The sequence below is a fragment of the Akebia trifoliata genome, chromosome 2, assembly GCF_017979445.1.
Source record: "Akebia trifoliata isolate Shusen 1 chromosome 2, ASM1797944v1, whole genome shotgun sequence".
Lineage (NCBI taxonomy): Eukaryota > Viridiplantae > Streptophyta > Magnoliopsida > Ranunculales > Lardizabalaceae > Akebia > Akebia trifoliata.
Window position 1 is genome coordinate 10,602,604 of NC_141376.1, and position 14,875 is coordinate 10,617,478.

A 14,875-nucleotide genomic window follows, 5' to 3' on the forward strand; every position below is an offset into this window, starting at 1 on the left:
GTAAAATGAGATACATGATTTACATACTAAATGACTCAGGTGAGTCAACTCACTTTTTGGGATTAAAGATTTGTGCTTGGAGTTGTAAATCCTACCCACATAAGTGGAAGCTATGTTACCCAATTTGTTTCTACTAATCCGAACCACGAACCAGTATGAAGTGAACTAGTTTGGGGTACAGTTCGTAAAATCAAGTGAACCACTAACCACCAAATTTTGGTCTAGTTTGGCGAACCAAAGTATGAAATTCGACGAACCCACCAATTTGGTTTGGCGAATCAAATGTTTTTTAAATAGATTTTTTTATTTTATTTTTCATTGTTCATATTTTAAAATTTAAATATTTTACTAATTTATTTCTATTTATTTATAATTTTTTAATATTATAATTGTAATTATCTATATGCAAAAGCAAACTAAGCTAGTGAATCGATTTAGGAAATCAAAGCGACTCAAAAATGAATTTTCTCTAGTCACCCCTATGGACTAGGTTCATTTTAGATTGGCAAAACACGAACTCCAAACCTGAATTCAAATCGATCGAACCGACGAACCAAGTAACAAGGGGTGGGAGTTGTAACTCCTATAAAAATGATAGTTGAGGATTTTTTTTAGAGTTGTAAGTCCATAGAATTCATGAACCAAACAATCAATTGGAATTCTAATATAACAAAAAAAAACAAATCAAAACAAAACAAAAAAACCTTTTGATACATGTGCAGCATATTCGTTGCACATGCCACCTACTAGTGTAGGTGTAAGTAGGGACGATCTTTTATGGCATAAATGGACATAGAAAAATCCGCAAAGGGGTCGGCCAAAACCTTAAAAAGCAGAGTGTCCCTCCATTTGAGGGATGGAGGTTACAAAGATCTACTTTTACAGTTTTCGTGTGTCACAGCTTCATCAAATTTGGATTCGAGAGTATATAAATTGTAATATGGGATTATGCCGGCCAATTAATGTGTCTAAATCTACCATCTAATCTAAATAAAAGAAATTTACAAAAATTAGCTTTGACTCTTGAAACACTGATTGATTTCCTTTTAAGCAAACCTGACTTTTTTTTACCTAATTTAATTCGTTAATTTCTATGTGATTGAATTAAATTTGATTTATTTTCGATTCAACTCAACTCCAATCCCTCTCAATTGGAGATTTGTTCTTGAGACTTGAGAGAAACTGAAGCTCTCTTTCTCTCTCTGAATAATGGAGAGCTTCATTCTGGTCTCTCCTCCCTCACTCATCTCCTCATCTCACATTTCTGTTTCACGTATACGACCATCCTCCTTTAAATCTCAACCGTCAATTTCAACATCCCTCAAACATCAACCAATCAACGGTCACAGATCTTATTCCTCATCTTCCACCACTTCTTCGGTTCTCACGTTCGACTCTCACTCTTCCAACCAAAACCATTCTCTCCTCTTCGAAAACCCTACAACATTCAATCTCAGATAAAAGTTATTCCGATTTCAGAATCGAAGAAACAAATCTCTGTTTCTCAAGGAGCGAAACTCGTGCCGTTGTTGATCTCAGTTTCAGTTGGATTGTTCGTTCGATTCTTCGTTCCAAAACCAGTCGAAGTATCTACACAAGCTTGGCAATTACTTGCAATCTTTTTATCAACTAATGTTGGATTGGTTTTGAATCCTCTTCGTGTTGGTGCTTGGGCGTTTATTGGAATTACGACCACAATTGTGACAAAAACCCTAAGTTTCTCGGAAGCGTTTCAAGGTTATAAAAACGAGGTGATTTGGTTGATTGTAATTTCTTTCTTTTTCGCTAGAGGATTCGTGAAAACTGGTCTTGGAGATCGGATCGCGACGTATTTCGTGAAATGGTTTGGAAAGAGTGCGTTGGGATTGTCTTATGGATTGACGATTGGTGAGACGTTTGTTGCTCCTTCAATGCCGAGCACAATTGCTAGGGCAGGAGGTGTGTTCTTGCCGATTATTAAATCGTCTTTGTTGCTTTCTGTTGGTAGCAAGCCGAATAAGCAATCGGTTAAGAAGCTTGGTTCATATCTGATTCAATCTCAGTTACAGGTAGTCTTTATCTAATTCTTTGTTTGCCTTGAATTGTAGGAATTTTTTTTTTTTTTTTTTTAAATTTTACAATATAATTTCTGTAGAAGTTAGAAAAACACTGATTATGTAAGATTTTGGCTTGCTTGGTACACTTCAAATCATTTGCATTGCAAAGGTTGAAAGATTTAGTAGGTAAACATTGGGAAATCTCTGGCAAATCTTTTTTTTTGGTTGGTTGATCTCTGCAATAAAAATTTTTGTTATCATTTCTTGTCAAAATAAAGTGTGAAAACAATAACTTATTCAACCTCATCAAAGAAATTATTCAAATTATAAATATACCCTCGATTCTCAATCTTAACATATATGTATATGAATTTTCAAATGTATCCTTATCAAAAGGTATAGTAACCCACATATTGGAATTACAAATGTAATCATCATCAAAAAACTATTCAAATTACAAAAAAGCTTTAGTACTGGTTTCAATAACATGCATATGAATTTACAAAAAGTCTCTATTACTAAGGATATTTTTGTAATTTTCATATGCAAGTAAATATTATGATGAGATGTATTTTTGTGATTTCATATGCATGTCATTGCAATAAGTATTGAGGGCTCTTTTTATTATTTAATTTTTTTATGACGGGTATTTTTATAATTTCAGTATGCAATTTAAATGTATCTTGGAGGAGGGTTTTTTTTGTAAATTTATGTGCATATGTTGTACCAATTAGTGATTATATTTTTATAATTTGATTAATTTCCTTGATAAAGGGTATTTTAGTAAATTTGATCTGCATAGTTTGGAGTCAAATGATTTGCTGTACTTTTTGTGCCGCAAATCATTTGCTGAAATTTCTTAAGAATTTAGGTGATCAATGCAAAATTTTCGCAATGCAAATCATTTGCATTGTGTTACCAAGCACCAGTAAAATTGATTTCAGAAAATTATTTGCATTTGCGAATGATTTACACGATACCAAGCAGGGCCTTTATGTCTTACTAAGGGTCATTTTGCTTAAATGGATTACCACAATAGCAATCCAACAACCATACCAAACTCAGATCCAAAAAAAAAAAAATTCTAAGTTTCGATTTTTTTTTTATTCATCTAAGGTTTTTGAAACTCAATGGAGAAATAACTTTATTTTTATTTTATTTCTTTTTCAAAATTCATAGAATTTTGTCCTACAACCTTGTGGCATCGGATCATGTTTTTGGATGCCACAAGATGAAGTCAACAACGCTTACTAAGAATTGAAATCTTACTAAGTAAGGTTAGTCAGACTCTTATGATGTGTTTTGATTGAGAGAAATAGAGAGAAGAGAAGAGAAAATAAATGAGTTTCTCTCCATTTCTCTTGTTTGGATTGTTAAGTGAGGAGAGAAGAGGAGAAAAAAAGGGGAGTTTTCTTTCCCTCCAAAAGTGGAGAGAGACCCTTTTAAAATATTTATAATTCCAACTCTGCCCCTAGATCTCTTTTAAGATATTTTAAAATTCCAAAGTTGTCCCAACTTTTCTCGTGTCAATCCAAACACGATGGAGAGAAATTGAGTTTTTCTTCTCTTCTTTTGATGAATCTCTCTTCTCTCCATTTCTCACAATCCAAACATAGCATTAAACTTATTGATGAGAACCCAACCAATACGCCAAAAGTACATAGGCGTTAATGGTGCGGAAAGTTAAGCTTATATCTCTTTGTGATCATAACATACCACCACACTCCACAGTAGATGTCCGCGATGGTCCACTCTATCATGCACCCTTTGTTGAAGTATGACTCAAAAATCAATTAGGCCCAGTCCAAGTGTGTTTATTGTTAGGTCGGTCCAAGTTAATTTGGGTTGGGCTTGTAACTTATGTAAGTAACCCACTTATGTGGTGCTTCTAAAAAGGGTTTTGTTCTTTTGTTGTAAGAAGTCTAAACTTCAAGTCTTAAGTTTTTTCTATAGAGAACTGTAGAGAAAGAAAGAAACCCAAGAGAGGAGAGGTCGAGAGGTTTGGGAAGATTAAAATCTATTAGAAGGTGAATCTAAGTGATAAAATGAGTCCTTGTATCGATTTGCCTTGTTTTCTTCATAGCGAAATCAAGCTCCAACACTCATACCTCTGTGGACGTAGCCTTTGGGTGAACCACAAAAAATCTTGTGTTGTGGGTATTGTATTCTTACTCTTTTCTTTGTGTGGTTTATTTCTTTGCATTTGTTACTATTAATTTGGCTACCCTTCATTGCCATTATCAAACAAGGTCTTGGAAGGTGTAGCATATAAGGTGTTTGGTAAGTACGTAATAGGTGTTTGACCAAATTACTAAGTGAGCTTCACAAGAGTGTTCACATACACAACAAGTGGAATCAAAGTCTACGTTATCTAGGGTGTTTGCAATGGCGGAAAAGGGTACAACGACGATCGGAAGTTCCAGTGGGGTGAAGTTTGAAGTGAAGCCATTTGATGGAAAATCAAATTTTACATTATGGCAAAGGAAGATGAGAAATATTCTTATCTAACAAGGGCTTCATAATTGCATTTGAGGCATTGAAGCGAAGCCGGAGAGCATGTCCAAAGAGACGTGGGAGGAGTTGGATTTGAAGGCTATTAGATTCATTGAGTTGCATGTTTTTTATGAAGTCATGTACAACATCATGGAAGAAAAGATTGCAAAGGGAATATGGGATAAGTTTGATAAGTTTTACATAGGAAAGACTTTGTCCAACAAATTATTCTTTAACGACCAACTCTATGGCTTAAGGATGGAGGAGGGACAAGACATCATGGAGCACTTGAACACGTTCAATTGGTGTTTTAGTGATTTGTTGAAGGTAGAAGTGAAGTTTGAAGAAGAAGACAAAGCATTGTTTTTGTTGAGACCACTTCTTAATTCCTTCAAACACTTTTGGATTACACTTATGTTTGGCAAGGAGACTCAAGTTTGAAGAGGTGGTTCAAGATCTTATCTCTCATGTGACCACGAACAAGTCAAGTGAGAAGGATGCTCAAGGGGAATGACTCATTGCAAAGGGTTCTTGTGAGTGGGGTCAAACAAAAGAGAAAGAAAAATCCAAATGGAAGAAATCTAAATCTAGAAGTAAGAAAGAAATGGAGTGCTACTATTGCGGGAAGAAGGGACATTACAAAAAAGATTGTAGAAAATACAAAACGAAGGTAAGAGAAGGGAAGAAAGTCGAGTCAAGCTTCACGGCATGCATAGCATCGGAAAGTGATGGAGAGCTCTTAGCAGCATCTTCGGGTAATCTCATCTCCAACTTTTGGATTTTAGATTCCAAGTGTACTTTTCATATGTGTTCTAATCCTAATTAATTCGACTCCTATGAACATCATGACGGTGGAGATGTTCTAATGGGTAACAATGTGGCATGCAAAGTCATCGGAACGGGTACCGTGAATACATGATGGGGTAGTTAGAACTTTCGGTAATGTGAGGCACGTGCCGATACTCAAGAAGAATTTGATATCCTTGGGCACACTTGACTCAAATGGATGTTCTTTCTCGGTGAAGGATGAAGCACTCAAGTTGTCTAAGGGAACCATGGTGATTATGAGAGGTGAGACTTGCAAATGACCTCTACGAGCTTCCAGAAAACACAATTCTACGTGGAGTTGCAATATCTATGGAAGAAAATTTTAGCAAAGATGAAACTTAACTTTGGCACGTAAAACTTGGCCATATGAGTGAAAAAGCAATGCAAGAGTTACACCGGCAACAATTGTTAAAGGGTATTGGAGTATGCAAGCAGAGTTTTACAAGTTTTATGTGATGGGAAAGCAAAGTAAGGTGTCGTTTAAGGTTGCAAATAAAGAAATCAAGAGTAAGGGATTGCTAGACTACATTCATTCCGATGTGTAGGGTCCGCACTTACTAAATCAAAAGGTGGAGCTCGTTACTTTGTCACTTTCATAGATGATTTTTCAAGAAAGATTTGGGTCTACTTTATGAAGGAGAAATCTGATGTTTTTGCCAAATTTGTGGAATGGAAAACCGAGGTAAAAAATCAAACGGAAAGAAAAATCAAATACTTGAGAAGCGACAATGGGGGTGAATACAAAGATGACAAGTTCTTGAAGTTTTGCAAAGAAGAAGGCATCATAAGGCATTTCACCGTGAAGAAAAATCTTCAACAAAATGGCGCGACCGAAAGGATGAATAGAGCTCTCATGGAGAGGGAGAGATGCATGAGGTTACATGCGGGGTTGTCCGAACCATTTTGGACGGAATCTGTTAACCATGCTTGTTATTTGGTTAATCGATCACCATCTAAGCTACTTGAATTTAAATGTGCCGAAGAGGTATGGACAGGTAAAAAAATTGACTATTCTACATTAAAAGTGTTCGGATGCAAGGCATATGTTCTCATTCCTAGTGATGAGAAAAACAAGTTATAATTAAAGTCACTCAAATGCATCTTCCTTGAATTTGAGAAAGGAGTGAAGGGATTAAGCTTTGGGATCCGATAAACAATAAGAGAATCCTTAGTAGAGATGTGATTTTTTATGAAGGTTCCATGAGACAAAGAGATAATTCAAGAAAAATGATGTTGAGAAATCGGTTGTTGGTAACAAGGTAGTTGTTATCGAGATTCCTATTAGTACGGAGAAAACTACGATGAAAGAACCTTAAATTCAATTTGAAGAGGGTGGTACATACGGTGGGGATGAATAACAACAAGAGAGGGTTTATGATGAGTCTTCTAACATAGCATAAGGATGGCCAAGAAGAACCATCATACCGCCTCATAGGTATGGATGGGAAGATGAAGTGCACTTTGCACTAGTGGCAAGTGAGGGAGATCTCACTAAACCGATTACAAGGGACAAGTTTGAGCGTTGCTTAAACTTGCTTAATCTCATTGCTTGTTGAGATTGGAGGGCACCTACCCACTTGAGGTGCATGGAGATGAGAGGTTTCTCATCAAAGTGGAGGTGTTATAAATACATTGAGGTTCCAACATTTCTAAGAGTCGAAAAGTTTTTCGCCAAGGTGGAGATTGTTGAAGTATGACTTAAAAATTAATTAGGCTAGGTCCAAGTGTGTGTATTGTTGGGTCAGTCCAAAGTAATTTGGGTTGGGCTTGTAACTTATGTAAGTGGCCCACTTATGTGGTGCTTCCAAAAAGGGTTTTGTTCTTTTGTTGTAAGAAGTCTAAACTTCAAGTCTAAGTGTGTGTTTGGTAACACTTCTGAAGTCTGAATAGAGGTGGTCCACCTTTAAAATTTAGACTTTAGAAGTTTTATTTCCGTTTGTTTTGGTTTAGATTTCAGACTCCAGAACCAAAATTCAGAAGTTTTGAACCAGTGATGGAGAGATGCTAGACGAAACTTCTGAAATCTGAATTTTTTTTTAATTCTTAAAATACCCTTCTCAAAACCCTAATTTCTATCACTTATATTTTCTTTATACGAAGCTTAAAACCTTGATTTTTAACTTTTCTACCTCTCATTTCTTTTCTACCTCTCCTTCCTCTATGACTGTGTTGTCAAAGTCTCTCTCCTTTCTCTCGTTTTGTGTTTGAAAACCCTATATTTTTATATGAACCCTAAAACCCTATATTTTTCAACTAGAAAATGAATGATTATTTATTGTTTGAGTATTATCTTGTTGGAATATAATTTCTCAAGTATGAATTCAAATTGAAAACAATACTTTTGGGGTGTTTGATGTGTTAGAAATTAAAATTAAATGTGTGGATGGTTTCATTATGCATAACATGTTATGTTTTTCGGTTAACAGTTTATTAGAATTACAAAAGGATATTATTGTCAAAATGGCCATTATGTTTTAAAATTCTATTTGTAATCAGAAACTTTTAAAAATGATAAACAAACAACTTTTCCAGAATAAAATTTTAGATTTTAGATCCCAGATTTCAGAAAACAGACTTTAGATTCCAGACTTCAAAAGTGTTACCAAACATACCCTAAGTCTTTTCTAGAAAGAAGTTCAGAAAAAAAAAAAGAAACCCATGAGAGGAGAGGTTGAGAGGTTTGGGAAGATTGGGATCTAGAAGAAGGTGAATCTAAGTGATAACAGGAGTCCTTGTATCGATTTGCCCTGCTTTCTTCATAGTGAAATCAAGCTCCAACGCTCATACCTCCGTGGACGTAGCCTTTGGGTGAACTACAAAAAAACTTATGTTGTAGGTATTGTGTTCTTATTATTTTCTTTGTCTGGTTGTTTATCTTTTTATCTTCTTTGCATTTGTTACTATTAGTTGGGTTACCCTTCATTATCATTATTAAACAAGGTCGTGGAAGGTGTAGCATATAAGGTGTTTGGTTAAGTATCCAATAGGTGTTTGACCAAATTACTAAGTGAGCTTCACAAGGGTGTTCACATACACAACACCCTTTTAATCCCCTAGGCTGCTGTTACCCCAGCTTGACCCTTCCACCAACACCTTTGGTACCCACTTTGTGGTGATTTTCACTCCGGTACCCTTTTTCGGACCCCTAGGTAGCCTATTCCCCAAGTTGCTACTCCCAAGGTTGAACCCAAGATGTGGTTGCTACTCCCAAGGTTTGAACCCAAGACATGGCATTGGCTCTAATATCAAATGATACGAACGCGAACAATACGCAAAAATTAACAGGTGTGAATGGTGTGGAAAATTAAACCCATATGACTTCGGGGTTGTAACAGTTACTCATGTTGCCTTTGGTCACAGCATGTACCATAGGCACATTCATCATGCATTTCTTTCTAATTGATGGGGATTTCCATTGATGGACCTGTCTCAGAGATCATTTTTGTGTTAACACAGAAATGATTATGTTTGAGTGTTCAAAATTCTTAACTATCGAATTAATTGTAATTATTTGAATATTCAAAAGATGTGGAAAATTAGGAGGAACTTAAGTTCCCAACATGATTTTGTTCTACAATTTTGTCACTTGATCTTCGAATTTGTCGTCACTTCGATATCTATATGACTAATTTGATGCTCTTGTGATGTATTACAGTCCGCCGGTAGCTCAAGTGCTCTTTTCCTAACTGCTGCAGCTAATAACCTGCTGTGCCTAAAATTAGCCGAGGGACTTGGAGTCAAAATTTCAAGTCCATGGCTCTCTTGGTTCAAGGCTGCAAGCTTACCTGCAATTATTTCTCTTATAATTACTCCATACGTCTTATATAAGATCTTTCCACCTGAAACCGAAGACACACTGGATGCCCCTGCTATAGCAACAAGGAAGCTGGAACAGATGGGTCCTATCACAAAGGATGAATGGGTGATGATTGGTACAATGCTTCTTGCGGTCTCATTGTGGGTCTTTGGGTGAGCATTGAGTGCCTAATTTGTGATGCATTGTAGGACTTTCCAGTATACTAATTCCTAATTCTGTAGGGACTTTTTATTTCTTTAAACAGGAATATAGGAAAAAGATAACCTATATCATCTTTCCGTGACTTCTTGGGTTGAAAACTATTTACTTTTTTAATGCCATGAACAATCTTGGTCTTGGGTTATGTCTTGGTCAGCTGAAAACATAAAAACCATATGAAGCACTGCCGAAACAATAGAAAAGTGGGCATAAAAAAACCCAGACAAAATAAGAGAAAATAAAGCATTGTTTATCATTTCTGTCCTATAAAATTTTCCTTATAGTTTGGTTGGTAAGATTTGATTACATGAAATTCTAGAAGAGCATCTCTACTTCAACAACCCAATGTTAGTTAAGTAACATGTCTCTCCTTTGTGTATAGCAAAAGCCAAATAATGAAAATGGTCACATTGGAGTATTTCCTGCCCATCATTCTTAAGTAACTGTCACATTCTTGGGAATTGTGACTGTCCTTGCTTAACTTGCACTGCGGGTATTTTTTCTTCTCTCTTAGTCCCACTTAATTTTAAATTCCTAGTTCTAAGAATTGTTCCTAGTTTCATATTTATTCCCTCCTGGTCTCCTCATGAAAAGCACTACACAATCTGAATATAACATACCTCATGAAACTTTTTGTGAAAATTAGCTGTTGATCCATCCAGATTTAGTTAAAAAAGATATCAACCCGGTATATTTCTTGAATCAAATCTATCAAATCACTCGTGTTATGATCTTCTACATCCTAGGTCTCCCCGTTCCGTCTTGTAGCTTATGATCTTCATCTTGCATTCAGATCGAGTGACTCTATGAATTACATCAATTCTTCGGCATCTTTTAGCATTATCTTCGGGTTCCACATCTGTTGTGTATCAGTATTACACAATTATTGTAATGGTAATAACAGTAATGCCCCGTCTGATACACTGTCATTACTGTCTGTTTAAACCTTGGTTTGGAGTTCTTGGATGGTTGTCCATTTTTGTAATTCTATTCTGATACTTGATCTATGCATCTGTATATGTGAATTATTGACTACGTTTTTGCTTTGTTAAGGCCTTGAAACACTGATAGAGCTTGGTGTGTGGGTGGGTGTGCAGAGAGGCTATTGGTATTTCAAGTGTTCTTGTTGCGATGCTTGGTCTTTCCATACTTCTACTATTGGGAGTGGTGAACTGGGATGATTGCTTAAGTGAAAAATCAGCATGGGATACCTTAGGATGGTTTGCAATTGTCGTGGGCATGGCAGGCCAACTTACAAATCTTGGTATTGTAACATGGATGTCTAATTGTGTGGCCAAGTGCCTTGAATCTTTCTCATTGAGCTGGCCAGCAGCATTTGTTGTTCTTCACGCCGTTTATTTCTTCATCCACTATATATTTGCTAGTCAGGCAGCTCATATTGGAGCCCTGTACTCTTCATTTCTTGCCATGCTCTTGGCTTCTGGTGTGCCTGGAGTATTGGCAACGCTAACACTGGCGTTCAATACAAGTCTTTTTGGTGCAATAACACCTTATAGTAGTGCTCAGGCTGCAGCTTATTATGGAGGTACAGCCTTTTCTCTATAAAATATTTGTTTTTTATTTTTTTAAATGCTTGTTTCAAATTAATTTCTCCATTTTCTGACTCCTAGGATTTAATAACAGTTTGCACACATTCTTTTGTCATATCTCAGAATCTTATAGCTTCTTGTTGGATAATTTTCATTCATGTCGTAGTGGCATAGAAACTGATAATCTTTCTTTTCCTTTTTCTTCTATAGCTGGTTATGTAGATGCCGCTGACTGTTTCAGACTGGGCATTATAATGGCCATAATCAATATTGTGATCTGGGGAGGAGTTGGGACCTTCTGGTGGAAGTTTTTGGGTCTTTATTAAGTTTCAGTACTTTTGCAAGTATTGCTGCTGCCGCCTTCTCCCCCCCACCCCACACACACACACTGTTGTCTGATATTTTTCTGTTAACAGAGCAATTTTTTTGAACACCTCATTGATAATGAAGTGAATCACAGTTTGGCATCAGATTCAAGCTCAGTTTCTTGTTATAAAAAATGGTATTTTTATTCGATCCAAGATTTTGGATTTCAATTTTGAAGCTAGGAATCTAATGATTGTCCATTTTAAAAGCTTTTGATCAAGCTAAATTTTTTTAAATCTAATCCAGGCCATGAAGTTTAGAGGGCTGTGTTATTTGGCCAATGTGGCAATTCATGTGCGTGCAACAAGTCTTATTAAGGGTGGGAAGAAATTAAAGATTGAATGTTGAAGACAAGGGAGGGCTTTTAGATTTTTTTTTTTTTTTTCATTAGAGAAACAGATAATTCTCTTTCCCACTCTAAAAATAGCTATTCATCACACCCTTATGGAAATAGAGAATTCTCAGTAAAAATGACTTGATTCTTTATTTCACTACTAATTAGTGTGATGGTTTTTCTTTTTTCCTTTACGTGGCTAAGCTCTTTTGACAACCTGCTCCACACACAACTACCACATATTCATAGGTAAATTTCTTGGAAAGTTTTATCGGTAGGCTTAATAAAATTGTATAGCTAGAGAGGCCCTCTTTAGCGGTTTTTAGGGTTACGAAAAGGGAAACCTAGTAACATTTGTTATTTATTTTTTCAATTTTTGGGAGATTGGTGCATTTTAGCAACCCCCGACTTTATAAATAGTGATCTCTAGGACTATAAAATTTATGAGAAAATAGTGATTGTTCTTGTTCTAATCCGTGGGCATAGGCACACTGTTGAACTATGTAAATCCTTGTGGGTGTTTTTGTCTCTTTGTTGTTTCATTTTTTCACAGATTGTTATAGTCGATATAAAAAAATTGCCCCTCTTAACATGATGATGGAATACGATTTGTACACCTAATCTCAAATTTTCGTATGAAACTTTGATGTCTAATAGAAATATTGCAAAGAAACTCTATTGGATGGTCGTCATGATGCCTAAAAGTATCAGTGGATACTTAGGCCTTGTCTGGATACACCTCTTCGTGCAAGAGCAAGTTTTTGGAGTTTCACACCAACAAAAATGTCAAGGAGTTCTATCCAAACATTTGCTAGCTCCCCACAGGAGCAGAAGTCGTCAAGAAGCTCTTCCAAACGTAGTGTTAGTTATCTCATATATTCGAAAATGATTAGTTGATTTTGAGTCTACCATCATAAACATGTTCACTTTTCAATTCAATTATGGGTAGTGAATAAATGCACTTTAACTAAAATTAGAATCAAAAGAGTATAGAAATTCTATTCGTTTTGGTTACTTCTACCTCTTTGTGCAAACATTTCATTTTTTATTGGCCACCCCTTCTCAATCTAAATCAAAAGCTAAGACTTCAAATCGTAATTTTCTATGATTTTTTTTCTCAAAAATTTGGTTTGATTTAAGAATCCATTATTGGTATCATAGTAATAAATTACAAATTACTATTCTTTCTTTCAATAAAAATAATTGTTAATCGGTCTATATGATTTGAACGTAACTCACAATTAGTAGACAATCCATACTCAAAACTAAAACCAATAAGAATCGGAATAGATATTTTATTGGGATTTGGATTTTGGTTATTATGTGAAACCGAACCAAAATCCCCCCGTAGACACTCCTAGTCGTACCTAATGGTGGCAATGGGTCGGGTCGTGTTTGTGTCGTGGTGAAGTAAGGGTATTATAAAAATTTATCAAATCCAAATAATCGTATCAAAAACTTAAACCCAAACCCAACCCATTTATAAATAGGTATCCCTAATCCAACTCATATATAATATATTTAATAAAATTCTAATCTTTATTGAAAAAAATAAGTTCTATTTCCATCACCAAAAAATGAAACAAATATACCATGACTAAAAATAATGTCATGCAACTGTAAACTAAGTTCAATGGTGAAAAATAATTTTCTTTTGATTTTTTATTTTCAAAGTTAATAGAATTTTGTCCTTTATAACTTGTGACATCAGATCATGTTTTTGAATGCCATAAGGTGATGCGGTCAGAAAACTTTCCTTACTTAGAAAGAAAAGTGTATTTCATTATCACATGAGACATACTAGTCTTATTAAGTAAGATCTTGAATTTTCCTCACGGTCAAACACTGCATACCTCTAGATTTTAATGAAAAAAATAGACTAAAAAATTATAAATATAAATAAATAACTTAGTAAGAAAAGTGTTTTTTCTTTCCCAAACTATCATTTAACCATTTATTACTTTAAAAATATCTTAAAACATTATTTATATGTTATAGAATTTGAAAAAAAAATCATATTACGAAAAAATGAGTAATTTACAAAGTTTTTAAATAATTATTGATTTAATTAAAATTACACATTAACGACAAAATAACTAAACATATCAAAACGGGTTAAGTTGGTTGACGCCTAGAACCCAGACCTGATCCATTTAATAAATGTATTGGACGGGTTGACACTATTATGACCCAAACCCAATTAGGCTTGACCCAAATCCACTTCGTATTGTTTTTGAGTGGTGTTGAGATTGCCATTGTGTACCGCGGCCTTTAACAACTTATAATAGTGAGTGTTCCCCGTTTGGTAGGCATCTAGAGGAAGTAGGTTGGTGGGAATGGCGTTTTTTATTGGTTGTTTGAAAAGGAAAGGACTGGTTGTAGATCACCCGTTACTTACTAGAAAATCCTTTCTCATACTACATTTTTGTGATTGCACTTCAAAATATTTTTTAAAAAAAGTCACACTCAATATTTTTTGTTCTTCCTCAAACCTGCCAACAAAAAATGTTAATCTCTCTATCTATATGCTTTAAGAATCGTGATAATCTGACGACCCACGTGGCACACTCAATCTACTCTCCTACGCGACAAGTTCAAGAGCCATAGATGTATATGCCCTAAGATACGAAATTATACTTTCCCATACAATGTGTATCTCGAGGGAATCATGTATCCCTAGACGTACAGATTTACGATTCTGAACTTGTCATGTCGAGAGAGTCGATGTGTGCCACCTTGGGTAGTCAAATTATCGTGACTCATGCTTTAATTCTTCAGTCTAAGCATATCTGTAGGTAAAGTCGTTAAAAGTAAGGCTGGCAATGGGTCGGAGAATACCCATCTACCTGACTCATTCAACCTAAATAAATCAAGTATGGGAAAGATTTTTCTACCCGATTAAGAATTCGTGGTAATGTTACCCGATGCCCATTTACCTAAAAGTTATGTAGGGTCGGGTATGAATATACATCATATACTACCTAATTACCTGACAACAAAAGAAAATTTTCATATGTTTTTTATAAATATATGTAAATAATTAATTTAAAATTATATAATTTTGTTATTAAAGTAAAAAAAAAAAATTAGATGAGAGGATGAAAATTTGGGTGACCCAAGAATCGATTAAAAAATCGGATATGATTATCTACCTAAAATTTGGATTTAGGTATTATCCTAAAATTCAGATAAGAAACTAAGTGAGGGTATGTATGTTTCAATTCGGGTATGAAATCGGTAAAAGTCTTACCCA

At 35.2% G+C, this 14,875-nt stretch overlaps 1 protein-coding gene across 1 annotated transcript; it reads left to right on the forward strand.

Annotated features, from left to right (window-relative positions):
* Positions 1 to 1,107: 1,107 nt before the first annotated feature.
* LOC147409486 (dicarboxylate transporter 2.1, chloroplastic-like) lies at positions 1,108 to 11,458 on the forward strand. Its single transcript, XM_086429548.1, has 4 exons — positions 1,108 to 2,048; positions 9,013 to 9,326; positions 10,470 to 10,918; positions 11,133 to 11,458. The coding sequence occupies exons 1-4, from the start codon at positions 1,911 to 1,913 to the stop codon at positions 11,246 to 11,248; spliced, it is 1,017 nt and encodes a 338-aa protein (XP_086285674.1). The 5' UTR covers positions 1,108 to 1,910; the 3' UTR covers positions 11,249 to 11,458.
* The last annotated feature ends 3,417 nt before the right edge of the window (positions 11,459 to 14,875 follow it).

Excerpts from the sequence above, each read along its gene's own strand:
- LOC147409486 (XM_086429548.1), top strand. The coding sequence starts at position 1,911 with ATGCCGAGCACAATTGCTAGGGCAGGAGGTGTGTTCTTGCCGATTATT. Across the intron at positions 2,049-9,012 it reads TGATTCAATCTCAGTTACAG|TCCGCCGGTAGCTCAAGTGC; the intron begins GTAGTCTTTATC and ends GATGTATTACAG. Across the intron at positions 9,327-10,469 it reads GTCTCATTGTGGGTCTTTGG|AGAGGCTATTGGTATTTCAA; the intron begins GTGAGCATTGAG and ends GTGGGTGTGCAG.